The sequence below is a fragment of the Ambystoma mexicanum genome, chromosome 4q (assembly GCF_040938575.1).
Source record: "Ambystoma mexicanum isolate Mex_15411 chromosome 4q, UKY_AmexF1_1, whole genome shotgun sequence".
Classification (NCBI taxonomy): Eukaryota; Metazoa; Chordata; class Amphibia; order Caudata; family Ambystomatidae; genus Ambystoma; species Ambystoma mexicanum.
The window spans coordinates 1,244,068,755-1,244,085,870 of record NC_090928.1 but is presented as its reverse complement, the minus strand read 5'-3'; the positions used below and the strand labels follow the sequence as shown (position 1 = coordinate 1,244,085,870).

Sequence of the window (17,116 nt, the reverse complement as noted above, 5' to 3'; positions counted from 1 at the left end):
AAACCTATCATAACCCCCAGAACTTTCAGGACTAAAAGATACAATCTAACCCTAGAAAATGATCTCTGTTTTCACGAACAGCAAGTTTTTATTCCGAAACAAACACTACAAAAAAGAGGGAGGCTTTACGGATGGCCCATGATACGGTTATCGCTGGGCATCGTGGTATCCGAGCCACACAATTGTTTCTATCCAGACCTTTTTGGTGGACAAACATGTTTCAAGATGTACAGGATTACATAGCTGTGTGCATCACTTGCTTACAGAGCAAAAATCCCCCCACATAGTCCTTTCGTTTTGTTGGTGCAACCAGCTCTTCGAGGCAGACTATGGCAAATCAACCGATTTTTATAGTAGATCTCCCTCCATCTAATGGCCACACTACTATAATGGTGACAATAGACTTGTAAACTAAATTGGCTCATGTTGTGTCCATGCCACAGGCTCCCTCAGCTACTCAGATTGCCAAACACTTTTTACACTCCATTTTCTCTTTATGTCATCTGCCGGTGTTAGGCAGAAACCTGTGCAGTTCCCTAAGGGACCACTGCAAAAAGTTTAAGACTATAGGAGTAAGCAGTAAACCCAATTAGTAGCAGTCTGCAGCACCCAGATTTACCTGGTAGCTGTGGCTGAGCAGTCAGACTTCTCGCAAGAAGAGGTAGACAGTATATAGAGTATACACAATAGGGCTAAGAATACAGTAGCACAAGCAAAATCTGACCAGAGCTTTGGTATAAAAGTATATGACAATGCATTACTTACCGTTAAAGCATTTCTGATGGTTGTATCTGCTTAGATTCACATGCTGTGCATAGGTCCGAAATCCAGTGGTCACTGCGGAGTATTGCATTTTGTTTTTCGTAGTCGAAAAGGGGACGTCGACAAGGCGTGTCTGTAACACTATCCCTATAGTGACGTGCGCACTAATATGTCAAGCAAGTTCAAACACAGTCACTATAAGTATATACACCTCCCTAATTAATTATTCGACAAGTCTAGGTTAAGACACCACTTATTTAGCAAAACAGAGGTGAGCGCGTAACCGTAGATGGCACTCCAATAATTCGTTTAAAAAGGGAGAGAAAAGGCAGAATAGGAAAAAAACACAGTACCAACACTTAAGAAACCAAAGCAAGTCAAGAAAGGCAGGGTCTACTGTATAGCAAAAAGTTCATAGGCCAGACCCACTCTTGGAGAGAGCAAGGCAGAATGTGCCCAAGATCACACAGTGGAAATGCACTCAAAGTCTTTGCAGAAAAGTCAAAAGAGGTTGGATCAGTTCAGATAGGTAAAGTTAGCAGGTCCAAGGTCAACCCTGGATAGAGCGTCAAGGATTTACGAGACACCTTGGACAATCTGTTGCAAGAGAGACCAGGCGGGACACAGTACCTGAAATGGTGAGAAAGCTCCAGTGGGGGCAGTTGGTTCCTGGCAGCCGGTGCAAGTCGGGGATTCGTCCAGAGGAAGAGATGATCTCGACGTGGAGGAAAGCTGGAGGTCGTTGCACTGCCAGGGAAGAAAACAGCCGCAGAGTTTCCCAGTTAAAAGGTACAACCCTTTTATTCGCGGTAGTGGTGAAGCGTGGCTATCCGGCCGCCGGGGTGCTTGGCATGGGCGATTCGACCACGAGACGATCCAGGAAGGCGAAAAAGGGGAACTGGTTGGTCCCACCAGCTCAAAGGGAAGAAGACTCTCCTGGAAGAAGATCTCCTCTGATCTCCTCTGTCGTCGGTAAAGTGATGAGTCGTAGATGGCTCAGCTTCTCCCCTCTTCGGATTCTTTAGGTCCTGTGGCGACCTCTGACGTTCCAGTCCCCAAAGCCCTGCTTTTATGTAGAAAAACCCCCATTCCACAGCCTAGCTGTCACTCAAAAATGCTAAGTGGTGAGCCGGACGGCTCACCACTGGGCCAATCACACAAGAGTGCGACTTGAGTTGCCAAGGCAACTCAGTCCAGGGTGCCTAATCCCCCTCCCACACATCCTGTTGACCCCAGACAGAGTGGCACCATTTGGAGGGCTTCTGTGGTGAAGCCCGCCAAAAAGTGGAACAAAGGGCTCGACTTGGATTAGAGTTTCAGAGGCGAAGACAAATGCCATTTTAAAACCGAGTCCTGGCAAAAAAAACCAACCGGGGAATAAATATTAAATAAATAACCCGGCGGTATCTTTAACATTGCACCAAAAAGTGATGCGTTTAAAATGAATGGGAAAATCCCATAGGAAATATCCACTGCCACCAGCCAGAAACGCCAAGGGGGGACTGGACAGTGCCCCCTTGAAAAACAGACCCAGGGGCAATCGAATTACCCCTACTAGTACTTCCACAATATGATGGTTTGTACTGGTTCTGTTCACAATTTGAGACTAGTAAAGCCAATGGTGACTTTACATGCCCTGGGAGACAGACAGTCCCAGGGTATGGAGTCTATGGGGGTCACTATGACACTCCTGTGTTACTGCACTGAGGGTGCTGTGTAACACGCATACCAAAAACACATGAAGCCCTATGGAGTGAAAGACCCCATAGCCCATAAAACACTTTCACAGTCAAAGGACATTCTCAAATCATGCCTAAGAGTGGGAGAAAAAGAGTCTCACTCTTAGCAGGAGAAACAAATAAACCCCAAAAACCAGCAAAGCTGCTGGGGGACTCACTAGGTTTGGAAAATTAGCCTTAACAGAGAATTCTCCCTAACAACGGGGTACTATAATTTCTGACAGAGGGCTGCAATATACTTCCAGATACTGGGCCCTTGTGTGTAGCGTTCTGAGTTCAGGGTTTCACCCTCAGACAAATGGACAAACAGAACGGCTTAATCAAACAGCAAAAAAGAAATGCTGATCACAAAAGAACCAAAGAACCCATCCTGCAAACAGGAGACAAAGTGTGGCTCGCCTCACAATGTCTTCCTAAACATTTGGTACCGAACAAGATATCGCCACAAAATGTTGGGTCCTTTCCCTTCTTGGCTGTAAAAGGTCCTGCAGCCCATCTCAAATACATCTAGTATTCCATATATCACAATTAAAACAACATCGTTTTTTGAGAAATACAAGAAAACAACCACCTCCAGTGGACACCGGTTCAGGTCCTGAATATGAAGTGTTCAGTACTCGTGACTCCCGTCACTACCGAGGACGACTACAATATCTGGTCGACTGGAAAGGTTACTGCCTTGCCGCATCCTTTATACATGCTCCTGTGTGCATAAGACGTTTCCATAGGTTTCGACCTTGGGAACCTAGTCTTCTCTCCGCACAAGGGGGGAATACTGTCATGAATCGTTATTCTACATGGTCTCTTTGGCGCAAGTGGAGGAGAATAGGGATTAGACATGTTCAACCCTCGTCCAAAATGGCACCAAATTGTTCCAGAATCCTAAACTGTCTTCAGCCTTCTAGCCTTTTTCCAAAATGGCAACCAGCAAACTGATTCATTGCCCAGAAACACACTGCCGGCTGTATATGAAGGTTCCCTTCAGCCGGCTCTGTGCGTTGCTACTCCCTTGATTTCAATGCTTCAGTAAGTATTTCTTCTTCTCTGGCGATCCTAGTCTTTTCTATCATCATCTTTCCCCCTACCCTTCTTGTTTTTTTACTTCCATCCCCTATTCTTGCTTTCTCTCCATCATTGACGTCGCTGGACTTCTGTTGGGAAGGGCGCAAGCACATCCTACCCCCTAGGCACTTTAAGGTGAGGCAAGCCCCATTGAAATAGCCACAATAGACCAGGGGGCGTCCTAAAAGTCCCTGCACGATCATAATATTGTATGCGATTTAGACATTTTAGACATAATGCACATAAATAAGCAAACGCCATTTTTGTAGCCATAGTCTAAGCACAAGACTTGTACGGCCATGCAGTATATAGACACAGATCGTGAGCCTGAAGGGGAAATCTGGATAGGCCCAAGTACTGATGAGACCCACTACAGAAACCCTTCTTTGTTTTAAGGTTGTTGCCAATATGTTTGTTTTAAAAAGAATGTGCCCTGCAAGGCCACGAGACAGAACTGGGCACTTTGGTGTATGTGTTTTCACAAACAGGCCGAAGCAGTTCTCCAACTCCCACCCAGCTAACTACGAGTTATAGCCCCTACAACTGCCCTAGTCCCGAGACCTCTGAATTCCAAGATAACAGTTGATGCTAGACCACCGACCATAAACCAATAAACCATAAAGATCTGAGAGAAGGGTTATCCTACCTTTTTATTTACAATCACATGGTTTGTAGTGCGAGGTACAGGGAGGGATACATTATAGTTCAAAAGCGAGGGTGGAAGCCTTGCAAGCCGATGGCGCGATAGGGAGTCAGTGAAGGATGTGCGGGTCGGTTTAACCTCAAGACTCCCCCTGTGCCAGTCCCTGAGCTTGCCAAGTACACTGTATAATGATATAGTATTGCTCACAAATGTAACACATTTTTTCTTCGACCTTGGTTCCTTGGAGAAGATGAACCCAACAGAACCCACTAGATGGAAGATGGACGGACTGGAAACAATGACCTGACACCCCCTATGGAGCAGGCCAACCATGTATAGGATTGCACCAACCAGCCACGCAGGTTTTTACTGTATACGATGAAGTCACCTATGATGCTGTCTCTCCTTATAAGCTTGTAAATTGTTTGGCAGAACTTTTGTGGCAATTGCTGATGCACCTATTTTTGTAGAAATAACCAATTGTTATCCTTGTAAAAGTGACTTGGGCCTTTTTCCCTAGCGGGTTGTATGTCCTCCCTTTCTCTTTCTCAACACCGATAAAACCGAAGTCCTTTTCTTCCCCTCTAATACTCTTCCCCCTTCCTCTCCTCCCCCTTTTATCCATTTTTTATCCATTTTCCTCCTTCAGATCTCCCTATCTCCACCCATGCTCGCAATCTAGGCGTTCTTTTTGACTCCTCTCTTAACTTCTCGCAACACATCTCACTCATGTTCCGCTCCTGTCGATACCACCTAACATTCGCAAAATCCGTCCCTCCCTAACTTTCCACCCTACTAAACACCTAGTCTCCTCACTCATCTTTTCCCGTCTCTTCTACTGCTCCACTCTTCTCTTCGGACTTCCCTCTTCTCATCTTGCCCATCTTAAATCCATTTACCACTCTGCTATTCGTACCCTTTGTCTCCTTACCCCCCGTGATTCTATCTCCTCTTCGCTCTCTCACCTTGGCTGGCTTCCTTTCCACCTACAAGTAAAATTCCACTTTCTCTGCCTTGTTTTCAAATCCCTTCATGGTCTTGCTCCTCCTTATCTCTCCTCCCTTCTCTCCTTCTACACCCCCCCTCGCTCCCTTCGTTCAGCTGACCACTTCCTTCTCACTGCACCCCCCCCTTACCCCTACGCTTCTTCCCGGTTCCGCTCTTTCCATCTTCTTGCCCCTCTGCACTGGAACTCTCTCCCCCTCGTAATCCGATCTTCCACCACCCTCACCTCATTTGGCACCTCCCTTAAATCCCTTCTTCTCCATCCCCCTCCGCGAAGCCCCCTCCTGCGCTCTCGTATCCTCCCCCTGACTTCCCCTCTTCAATTCCTCTCCCCCCTATCCCTTTACTCTCTCTCTCCCTTCCTTCTACACTTTCAATCCTTCTCCTGGCCCCTCAACTCTCCAACTCCCACTCCACTTCTCCCCCCTCAAGTAATTGCTCTTTAGACTGTTTTATGGAATGATTCAAGTTGTACTTTTATCTGCTCACACTGTTAATTTGTTATTTCTGTGTATTTGTTGTTCCAATGTACAGCGCTTTAAATTAATCCATTTTTCTTGTGTCGGCGTTTACGGGCGTGCGTTTACTTCTAGACCCTGGATTCTATTTCTTCGGCGTAAGTCGTTCTTCAAAAGTCATCTTCCATCCTGCTAAGCGCAACTTGTTCCTTAATAATCAGTGTGCCTGAATTGTGTAACTTTAAATTCCAAGCCGTGTGTGATATTACTTTTTCTCCCTGCCGGCACCTGCCTCATCTTCACTCCGGCAGCGGCGCGCCAGCAAGAGCAACTCTCCCCGATCGGAGCAGCGGGCACGTCGGCAGCATTACAGCTCACGTTGGTGACAAAGGCGGCCCTTCTCGTCTCCTCTAATCTTCAGCAGCTGAACTGCAGCCTCCGCCTTCATATTAGTGCCTTTTCCTCACGGCAGTTCCCAGACATTATTACACCATTTTGCTACGTTCATTAGAAGCTCATTTCTAATATCTAATGCCAAAGGTTTTGTCTTGGCAGTGCACAAGTGAAAGTAGCTCTATGCCTCCTAGCAGTTTTTGTACTCCTTATACAGAAAGGACGCGTTTCCATTATTGAATAATTGGAATAATGATTTATTTGAGCTATTGGTGTTGCAACATGTGATTACTATACAAGGTCAGTATTGGATTTTTTGGCCTTGAGTCTCTGTCAGCCTACAACGCTCAAGTGATGTTGGTATTTATTGAGATGTTCCTCCACAGGGAGACAGCTAACAAGTGTACATGAAGATACTTAGACATTCACGCTCAAATGGGGCCACATTATCAGGTAAGTTGGAAAGTCTTCTGGCATATGTGATTAATGATTTTAGTAACAAATTGTATTTCTTTTTTTATACCCTCCAATGCATTACATTTTTTGTGCAAACAGATTTTCTTAGCAGCCTGCCACATTCGAATACACAACATATGGTTGCATAATGATTGTGTCCTGCATTATCTACAAGATTGCCACTGATGAATGTTCTCAATAAGCAAGAACAGATGCATGTTGGGTACAAGTGACTGCGGGCAATAAGAAATCTGCAGCACTCAATTGGGCATTATAATCTGCGAATAGCACTTAATTGCAGGTTTTTGCATGAGTTTTCAATGTTGGTTGCATTGTCTTATTAATGTTTGATGTGTCATTACACATTTATCCCAGGGTGTAGATGATTTTTTCTTAAAACTTCAGTTTATCAAAATTGGAAATGGTTTTGTATAGATTGTGGTGTAGCATTATATGAATGAATTTAATACACACTTTTGGGTGTTTTTTTAACCAAAATGTTATATATGGAATAAACATTTTTAATAAATTAGATGAGTCTAAAATGTTGTTTAATACAGGTGTTTGCATGTTTTCATTATCATGTGAACATATACTTTATTTAAATAAGAGGGATGTGTATTGATTGATAACCTTACATGTGGAGAGGATTTGTTGTGTTCTCACTCCAAACAGTCAGGACAGGATTTACAACAAACAAAAAGAAATGGGGTCCGATATAAATCTATAGCGACAAAGTTGCAAAAAGGAAACATTTCATAACCACCCCCTTTTTCTTTTAGCTTTCCCCAGTATCCCATCTGGTGTAATTGCTTTTTGGAGTCCTGTGTCACCTTGCGACATGCTTTCTCTTGCAGTCCCTCATCCCTCACAAGTTTCATATATGCAGTGTGACAAATCTTGTGATGTTGTCCCTTCTCCACTAGGGGGAAACCCTTCTCATGAGGCCAGCTTGTTGAAGCCACTACCAGATAGCCACTACCAGATAGTCCCCCTGGGGATGGTACTCAGCGGGAGGATCTCATGAGGAGGGATTCCCCCCTCTGGGATGGAAGAATGCGATATGTTAACCCCACAACCACCTCCCAAACACTTCCAAACTCCCAATCCTTGTTGCCCTCTTTCATATACCTCTGTAGAGCTAGTAAACATGACAGACACAGACGAGGAAGAGCAGGGATGACTTGATGAAACAAGTATTGAAAGTCACTGAGCCCAAGAAGAGGCGCAGAGCCATGCAGAAACATCAGGGGAACTGCAGTGAGTGTTCTAGATAATGTTGTGTATAGTGGTTAAAAAGTGAGGGAGGACGGACATTGGAGTCAGACCTGCCCTGGAGGCACCGTGAGTGAGGGGGGGCGCCCCGCTGGTGAAGAACAGAAAATCGCTGACAAGGACATGTGTGGAGAAGCCCAAGTAGAAGAGAGCGGGAAAGCCGAGGAAGGCATCCGAAGACTCCGATACAAGCAGAAAGGATCCGTCAACCACCCAGAAGGTATAGGGCCTGCCGAGATTGAAAAGGGGAATAAGAGACACTGCTTAACTAGGGTCTGGGACCCCGATACAAAATTCCATACCTGGCAGGATTGTAACCCGGGTATAACAGAAAGCAGATTTAGTAGAGAGAAACAGGTCTGAGACCTGCAGTGTGAACAGGAGGCAAGCCTCCCTTTTCATCCTATTCGTGGCAGTACCTGGCTGGGTAGTGAGCCATGTCTGCCCAGACAAGCCACACAAGAAAACTGAGTCGGGGACCTACTACGAGCAAAGTATATGAGAAAGCTCAGGGGAAGTGAGTCATCTCGCTAACATTGTGAATTGGGAAGCAAACTTGAGAGACTTTATTTTCTGTGTGCACTTGTGGGGTTCCAATACAGGAACGCTTTTGGAACTTTTAGTTTTGATCTTTGTAAAGAACTCTTTTTCGTCACCAGGAGATGAACATTAATCTATAGTTCAGAAGAATGGAGTCATTCTTCTGGACCAAATAGATCAGCATTTTGCTTAGTTTAGTTAAAGTGTAAGGGACGCAACAAGGTTTTGACACAGAACGGTGGACTATTTAATTTAGACAGACATTTTCACAGAACCCTTAGTATTTAGTTGAGGTAGGGAAACCCCTCTTAGTAATAGGGAAAGGAAGGTTTTCTCTTATTTTACGTTCCAATAAAAGTATTTATCAACAACCATGCCACCTATGTTTCAGTCTCCTCCTTCTGAACCCTTACAGCACCCACACACCCAGAATGCTGGGAAAATGGTCACTCCCTCCTCAGTTCCCAATGTGAGATGCTGCATCAGGGGGAGCTCCCTATATTGGCCTACGTCCAATGTGGTTCGGCTACAGCTCATCTCGGCACTGGAACAGGTACCAGGCAGCCCAGACACAATCCAGGAAGAGGAACAATGCCACGGCCTTGCCGCACAGAGGTAAGTGATATGCTGCACAGCCCTTCTGTACGTGTGCCTGGCTGCACCTAGAAACCTATGGGAAAGTTATCCATGTGAGCTCTGACCATGGTTCAGGCATCATTTTAAAGTACAGGACAAAACAAACAAAGCTACAATATAAATAAAAGCAAAGCATACTAAGGATACTCATGATGCCCTGTCAATGGTGTGTACATACCTTAACTAGTTAAGAAGGGGAAGAGGGACAAAGAGGTAATACGTTTGGCGAGTTATACTAGGTTGCAATCATACCCTGTCTGGCTTTTAGAACCCTTGGTTGGGTCTATTAATTTAAAGGACTTGAATGATACCAGAGGTAGAGATGGGCTAGAGACAAAGGTGACCTGATGCTGAGATACAGTGCAGCTGTCTGGTAGCAGACAATGCAGAACTGGTAGCCAGGCAGCACAGACTGTGACCCAGCAGTGCAGGTTCCTTTGTTTCCAGGAGTCTTGGCTCAATGCTTCTTGGTATTCTGTGTCTTTTAGAACAGTGGGCCGTTTGGTCTACCTGTTGGCAGGCCAAGCAGATCAAGCTAAAATACTTCTTTAGAGAAGGTTAAGCCAGGATTCCATAATGGAAAACCATGTGGTGCACACATCCTTTGTTTGAGAATCATGATGCGCGTTTGACAGCTGTTAGGGAGAATTCTCTCTTAAGGCTGAATTTCCTAACCTAGTGAGTCCCCCAGCAGCTTTGCTGGATTTCTGGGGTTTGTTTTTTTCTCCTACTCTTGGAAATGATTTATGGTATTCCTTTGACTGGTAATGTGTTCTATGGGCTATGGGATCCTTTACTCCATAGGGTCTCATGTGTTTTTCCTATGTGTGTTACACAGCACCCTCCGTGCAGTAACACAGGGGTGTCATAGTGACACCCCACCATAGACTCCATACCCTGGGACTGACTACTGTCTCCCAGGGCATGTAAAGTCACCATTGGCTTTACTAGTCCCAAATTATTAACAGAAACCAGTACAAACCATCATATTGTGGACGTACTGGTCGGGGCAATTCGATTGCCCCGGGGTCTGTTAGACGAGGGGCCACGTCTCCGTCCCCCCTGATCGAGTTTTGGCTGGTGGCAGTGGAAACTACTTTTTATATTCGATCGCAAATATTTTCATATGGGATTTTCCCATTGTTCGAGGCTACCAACTTTAATTATTTAATTCTCATAGCCTCGAACATACCGCCGGTTGATTTAATTAATATTAATTCTCTGGTTGGTATTTTTTGCCAAGACTCGATTCTAAAATGGCGTTTGTGTTCTCTTCTGTGACTCCAACCCAAGTCGAGCCTTTTGTTCCACTTTTTGGCGGGCATCTCCACAGAAGCCTCCAAAAGTGGTGCAACTCTGTCTGGGTACCACAGGGGGTGCGGGAGGGGGTTTAGGCACCCTGGACCGAGTTACCTTGGTAACTCAGGTCGCACTCTTGTGTGATTGGCCCAAGTGGTGAGCCGGCCGGCTCACCACTTAGCATGTTTGATTGACAGCTAGGCTGAGTGAATGGGGGTATGCTGCATAAAAGCAGGGCTTTGGGAACTGGAACTTCAGAAGTCGCCACAGGACCTGAGAATTCGACGAGGGAGAAGCTGAGCCGACCTACCACGTCGACACCACCGGTGGAGCCCTGCGGAACCGACTCACCACTTCCCGACGATAGAGAAGATCTCCCGGCTGGAGAGGCTTCTTCCCCTGACTGGTAGGCACAACCAGTTTACCTTTCTTTCTTCGCACCCCAGCCCGGTTTGTGGTCGAACTGCCCGTGCCAAGCACCCTGGCAGCCGGATAGCCACTCACCACTGAACCACGAATCACCGGACCGCTCCATGTACCTGAGAAACTCCGCAGCTGGTTTCTTCCCTGGCAGTGCAACGTACTCTTGTCTTCCTCCACAACGAGATCCTCTCTTCCCCCGGACGAAGAACCGACTTGCACCCGCTGCCAGTAACAACTGCCCCCGCCGGAGCGTTCTCACCACTTTAAGGTACCGTGTCCGCCAGGCCTCCCTTTCTAAAGATTGCTAGAAGGTGGTAATAACCCCTTAACCTTCTGGACTGGGCTGGCCCCCTTGACCCTCTAACTGGTCCCTTTCCTTGGTCCAACTCCTTTTTGAACTGTTACAAGACTTTTGTGCACTGCAACCGTGTGACCTTGGACACATTTCATTTTGATCCCCTTAAAGCGGATCCAGCCTATTGACTCTGAATTCACGGTGTTACTTTGCCTTTCTCTCTTGTTGTGTTCGTGAAAAAGTGTTGGGATCTGTTTCAATTTATTCTCTGCTTTTCTCTCCCTTTTTAAAACGAATTATTAGAATGCCATCTACGTTAAGCGCTCACCGCTGGCTGAAAATAAGTGGGGCTTTACTTAAGACTTGCCTAATATTCTTGCAAGGGAGTGTATATCTTTTAGTGACCGTGTTTTTGAATTGCTTACTATTAGTGCCTGTGTGTTTTTCTAGATGTGGTTTTAAATAAATAATTATATCTCTTTTACACCAAGCCCTGGTCAGTGTTTACTTGTTCTACTGTGTTCTCTTGACCTATTGTGAATACTCTGCATACTGCCTAACTCTTCTTGAGGGAAGTCTGACTGCTCAGCCACAGCTACCAAGTGAATCTGTGTGGTACAGACTGCTACCAAGTGGGTTTACTGCCAAACACCTGTAGTCCTAAATCTTTTGCAGTGGTCCCAGAGGGAACTGCACAGGTTTCTGCCTAACAACAGCTTATCGTAAGGGCTTTTGATGACTGTGTTCCTGCACCCACCCGTATATGTACCGTCTAAAGGTAGACTTAAGATGAATTGTACATTCTACTGTGAAGTCCACATTCCTGCATGCACCTTTGATTTTAGCATAATACAAGAAAGCTGTACTATTACATGTAGGTTAAAAGCAGTAAGCCTAATTGTAATTGTATTCTTTACCTGGACAGGGAATATTGGGCACCGCTGGCCTTTTAAGAACCAGGTCAAACTTGCTGCCCACAAAGCTTCTCACCTCTGGTAAGTGAAGAATGTGCATGGTCCTGTAAGGAGAAAGAAAGTCTTCAAATAGGTACACAAATCAGTAAATGAGATAGCCCTCCTTAAATTGGCATACAAACACTGCAACACATTTATTGCCCACCAAAGCCGCAAGTTGTTTTTTCTGGATGTGAGGTTCCAGTTTGTAACCAAAGACAGAAGGACGTTGTTCAGATGGATTTCTCAAATCTGGCCTGATTATCAGCTTTCCGGAGACCACCCTGGTTATAATGAAAAGGGTAACTCTGGGAATTTAGCCAAACCCAATCAAGGTAAGCTTGGAGAGGGGTCCACAATGAATCCAGGCAGTCAAATACACTATGATTCTACTTAGACGGGTAAGTACAAACATACTATATTTATTATAGGCCCAAACACACACTGGAAAAATGAATCAAGCAGGTAATGTTATCTAAATATAAAACACATATACAATCACCTATGATTATAGAAATGCATACAATTCACCTAAACACCTGAAAAGAAGGGAAGTAGTAATGCAATGAGGAAACCATTCCACAAGAAAACAAACCATAACTTTATTTTCAATCATTAAGTTGAATGGGGCCTTGTGCCCAAAAGAGACAAAGTTCCTTTAGGAGATGGGACAACACCAGGAAGAGTTTTGAGGTAGAGACACATGTTCCAAAAGACTTAACAAGGATTTTACTGGCATGTAAGATACTTTTTCTAGTAAGATACTTTTTCTAACACTTAGAGTAACTTTTTAGCAAACATTTAGAAAGTGAAAGAAGGTCAGCCACCAGGGGGCGCAAAGATGCAGTAGCTGTTCTGCAGAGCTCACCCTCTACCTTGTATTTTGTGGTCCTGAGCCCCCCCCATTCATCCCCGCTCAGATGGGCTAAAAGACCATAACCTGTGTCCAGACCCCTGAGGGGTGCTCGGTCAAAGGCCAGTGTTTCTTGGCCCGGGGATCGCTGGACAGTGAGCGTTCGACCCCGGCACGGTGTCAGCACGGCTCCCAACATCCCTGGAATCTCCACAGCGAATCCCGGGAAGGATGGAGTGACGTGACGGAGGGAGATCTGCGGTGCCTGGGAACTGACGAGGCAACTGATAGCTGGGAGGGAGAGGCGCTGTCAGCGACATAGCTCTGTGTGCTTATCCCAGGATCGGGGTACAGGTGCCGGCCCCGATCCCCCATAGAGGATCAGAGCAAGATTTCAACCGCAGAGAGGCTGACGGCTGCGGGGAAACCACACAGCAGCCCTGACTTTCTTTAAATCTCCCACAGCATTGTGTGAGGCGGCCGGGAGTCGGATGCCACCACCACGTGGGGAGTGCGCAAGACGTCGGGAGGAGAGTGGTTGCTGACCCGGACATAGAGTAATGCTCCCACAAGGTGGCTTCAGATAACTGCAGTGTGCTGTGGGACACTCCTGGTGCTTGGGCCTCAAGGAGTGCTACGCAGGAGAGGCATGAGTGGGTGAAAAGTCTCCCAGGGATTGACAGTGCACCTGGACTGAGGCGGCGTGGCGGGAGGGAGCGTCCTCAATAATAACCGGGTGCAGGTTTCTCAGTCGTGTGCAGGGGCCCTCTCTCGCATCAGTGGGGCTGGCGGTCACAACCTGGGAGCCAGCCTGCAGCATCCGACCATCCCCATTGAGTGGAGATCCAGTCTTGTGGGGCAGGGCGGTTGCCTTGCTGTTTGCTCCACGGAGGGGCCGTGAGGCGCCCCTGGTCCTGGAGGCAGCAGAACGCCCCTGAACTTTTTCCTTCTTAGGCAGGCAGGTGAACAATTAAGGGAGAAGGGCCCCCTTCGTTGGTTGGTAGAGGTGTGGAGGCCGGAGTGCCTGGACCTGGAGGGTTGAGCGGTGAGGAAGGGGTGCACTCTGACTTTTGCTGTTGCCACTTTGAGCGGCCCAGGGGCCCTAGAGAGGTGTTGCTGGGGTGGGGTCCTCCCTTGTGACCCTGCCTGCGACTTCCCCAAGGGTGGGACTTGGAAGCTCAGCAGAGCTCAGTCGACATACTGGAAACTCAAATAGAGATACGTCTGTCGGAACTGGCTAGAAGGGAAGAGGACATTACCCTAAAAATGTATGACTTTGAAACCGTGAGCGCCATAATAATCTAAGATTCTTTGGATTTCCAGAGAAAGAAGGCGAGACCTCATCAGAGTGACAAGATGATTTTCAATGATGACAACACCACAGAGTCCACCATCGACGGGGCCTACCGAGCGGGAGCCCGACAACCCCACTCAGTGCTGGCTAGATTTCACTACAATTCTGAAAAAGTTGAGGTCTTAGATATGGCTAGGAGAATGGGCCCTGTGAAGTGGGCACTGCACGAATTGCCATCTTTCAGGATCTGTTCTCATTTACACTGTCCAGACGTCGGCTTTGTACCCTTTAACCAAATGGCTCAACTCCAAGGCGGCGATATATAGATGGGGTTTCTTCTTTTGTCTTTTGAACTTGAGGGGTTCAACTACAAGCTGATTATGGAGGATGACATTCGCAGAGTTTCCAGTGAATTACTTGGGAGGAGGATCTGAGGCACCCGTCCCTGCCACCAGTGGAGGTGGACAGAGAAGTTGTGAGGAACAAAGGACCGAAGGTCAGACGTCAGGTCTTGGGCACCCGGAAAATCAAGGAATTATAAAGCCTGCCCCTCGCGGGGTACTGACTTGGTGATTCTGCAAGATTCAGCGCTTGAATTTGAATAGTCTACATTTTTTTTTACTCTTTCTTTCTTATTATAAATAGAAAAAATTGAAATACATCAAATATAATAAAAGATTACATTTTAGGTCACAATGCAATAACCATACCACAACATATAACAGAACTGAAGGTGTACAATGAACATTAATCTTATCTACAAACTGAATGCAATCTAACCTAAAACATAACCATGAGCAAGAATCTGACAATCACAAAAAAATAGGACAACATCACACAAACACATAAACACAACCCCACTCCTACCCTAATTGTTATAAATTGGGGTTGCTTTAAATTCGAATAGTCTACATTTCTAGCGTGTCTTGTTCAGCTGAGTGGAGGGTGAACTAGAGTTTTTTTTTTTGGTGGTACAGTAGTGTTTTGAGGGAGGGTTGGGGGGGATGGAGGAGGCTAGAGATTGTCCCCGGGCTGCTCTCCAGAGTTGCTGCTGATGGGGGGGGACATAGTTGTGGGTGGATGGGGTGGTTGGGGGAATGGGGTATGGGACTTGGTGGTACCTGAGGGGCAATGGAGGGCTCATGGAGGAGGGTTTTGTGGAACTTTAGCATGGTGGACAGAGGGTAACTGGTTGTCTGGTCCTAGAGTGGCCAGACGCCGATGGGTGTGGGGGATGGAAGGTTATGTCATTTTTGTTCATTGTTGGGGGTAAGAAGAAGTTTTAATGATTTTAAGTATGGTCGTTTGGCAGTGGGAAGAATGGGCGGAAAGAGGCATTCTGATGGGTCCAACTGTGATACTTAATACTGGTGGAGTGATTCTGATGCTCTGGAGGGGTCCAAATTATTGAGCTGGCCTCTGCCCTTAGAGTGGGATCACTTAATGTTCAGGGTTTAAATTCCCCTTATAAACGATACCTGATGGTGCAGGAGTTTAAACGACCCAAAAGGTAGGGAGCCGTCACTGAAAATAAGGACCGTAGACTGGATCTCTGCCTCAAATTCATCTAAAATAAATGTTTAAAAAGGAAAAATGGCCATCATGAGGTTTAGCAAGCTAGGCATGGTGGTTAACAGTGAAGTGAGGACCCAGAGAGTTGCTTAATTCTTTTGAAAGGACTGGTGAAGGGGGGCAGATTGACAGTGGGGTATGTCTATTGTACGAATGAGGGCCAAGCACAGTTCTGGGAGTCGGTAAAGGAGAAGCTTCAGTTATTTGTAGACGGTCACCTGGTGGTTGGAGATTGGGGGAAGGACTTCAACATGGTCCTTGATCCACCGACAGATAGTAAGAGAATGTCCGACTCAACTACATCCCAAGTGACGGAATCCCGTCGTTTTCATCAAGTCAACGACAAACTGGGGTAGTCAACTCTGTTGTTCAGGTGTGGGGGAGGTGATCCGCCGTTAACATACTACTACCGGGTCCATGAGTCATAGTCGACAATAGACTACATTCTCCTAGAAGGGAGCCTGAAAAGGCATGTTAGGGAGTCAACCACGGAGCTGGCAGCATGGTTGTAACATGATGTAGTAAGGATTGATATTGGGGACTGGGAGAGAGAGGGGCATATGGGAAGGTGGATGTGTAATGACCTCCTCTTGATGGATAGGGATGTAGGTCAGGGGCTCCTGACTAGTATAATATAATTTTTCCAAATTAAAGACAACGGGGTATAGGAATTCCGGGTGTGTGGGAAGCCTTTAAGGCGACGATTAGGGGTGAGCTCAGAAGAATAGGTGTCCAAAAGAAGAGGGAACATGATAAACAGAAGGTGGATTTGAAAAGTGAGGCCTTATGACTGGGGGAGGAGGGAGAGGAAATGCAGCACACCGATGTCCCGGTCAGTATCAGAAAAACCTACAGAGTATAAAAGCCCAATTGCAGATGGAAAAGAAACTCATATTCCTTAAACAAAAATACCTTGAAAAAGGGGAGAGGGTGGATAAGATACTGGTCTGGAAGCTGCGGGAGCAGCATAGAGCAAAAAGAGTGGCAGCTATACACCCAGAACATGGAAAGATGGTTGACAAGGATGGGCACATGGGGGAGGAGTTTTGAAAATACTAGGAATACTTGTTCACAGCGGAGTACCAGGGGGATGGCTCACAAATGGACTGCTTTTAAGGTTGCTTGCCCATTCAGAGTATTTCACAAGAGACAGCAGCCACTCTGGAGGCTCCAGTAACGCTCCACTCTAGCACCATTCAAGGCAAAAATGTTCAACAGCGTACTGTAAGGTGGAGTGCTCCCGGACCCTATGCTCGGAACTATAATAGTGGGGATTCCCAAAGAAGGGAAAAACCCAGCCCTGTGCTGTCGTACTGACCTGTTTCTTTATTGAACACTGTTCGGGAGAATTCTCAAAATGTGCTAATTTCCCTTACCTTTTGAGAGCCCCAGCAACTTTGCTGGATTTCTAGGATTTTATTTTTTACCTGGGAAGAGTGTGAGCCTTTTTTCCCCACT

At 46.3% G+C, this 17,116-nt stretch overlaps 1 protein-coding gene across 2 annotated transcripts in view; it reads right to left on the bottom strand.

Annotated features, from left to right (window-relative positions):
• The window catches only part of LOC138468319 (exportin-5-like), a 2,047,117-nt gene that overhangs the window by 660,451 nt on the left and 1,369,550 nt on the right, over positions 1 to 17,116 (bottom strand). For both annotated transcript variants that reach the window (XM_069608821.1, XM_069608822.1), the window contains exon 24: positions 11,904 to 12,004. In XM_069608821.1, the coding sequence (XP_069464922.1) occupies positions 11,904 to 12,004 (101 nt within the window). The remainder of the gene's footprint in view (positions 1 to 11,903; positions 12,005 to 17,116) is intronic.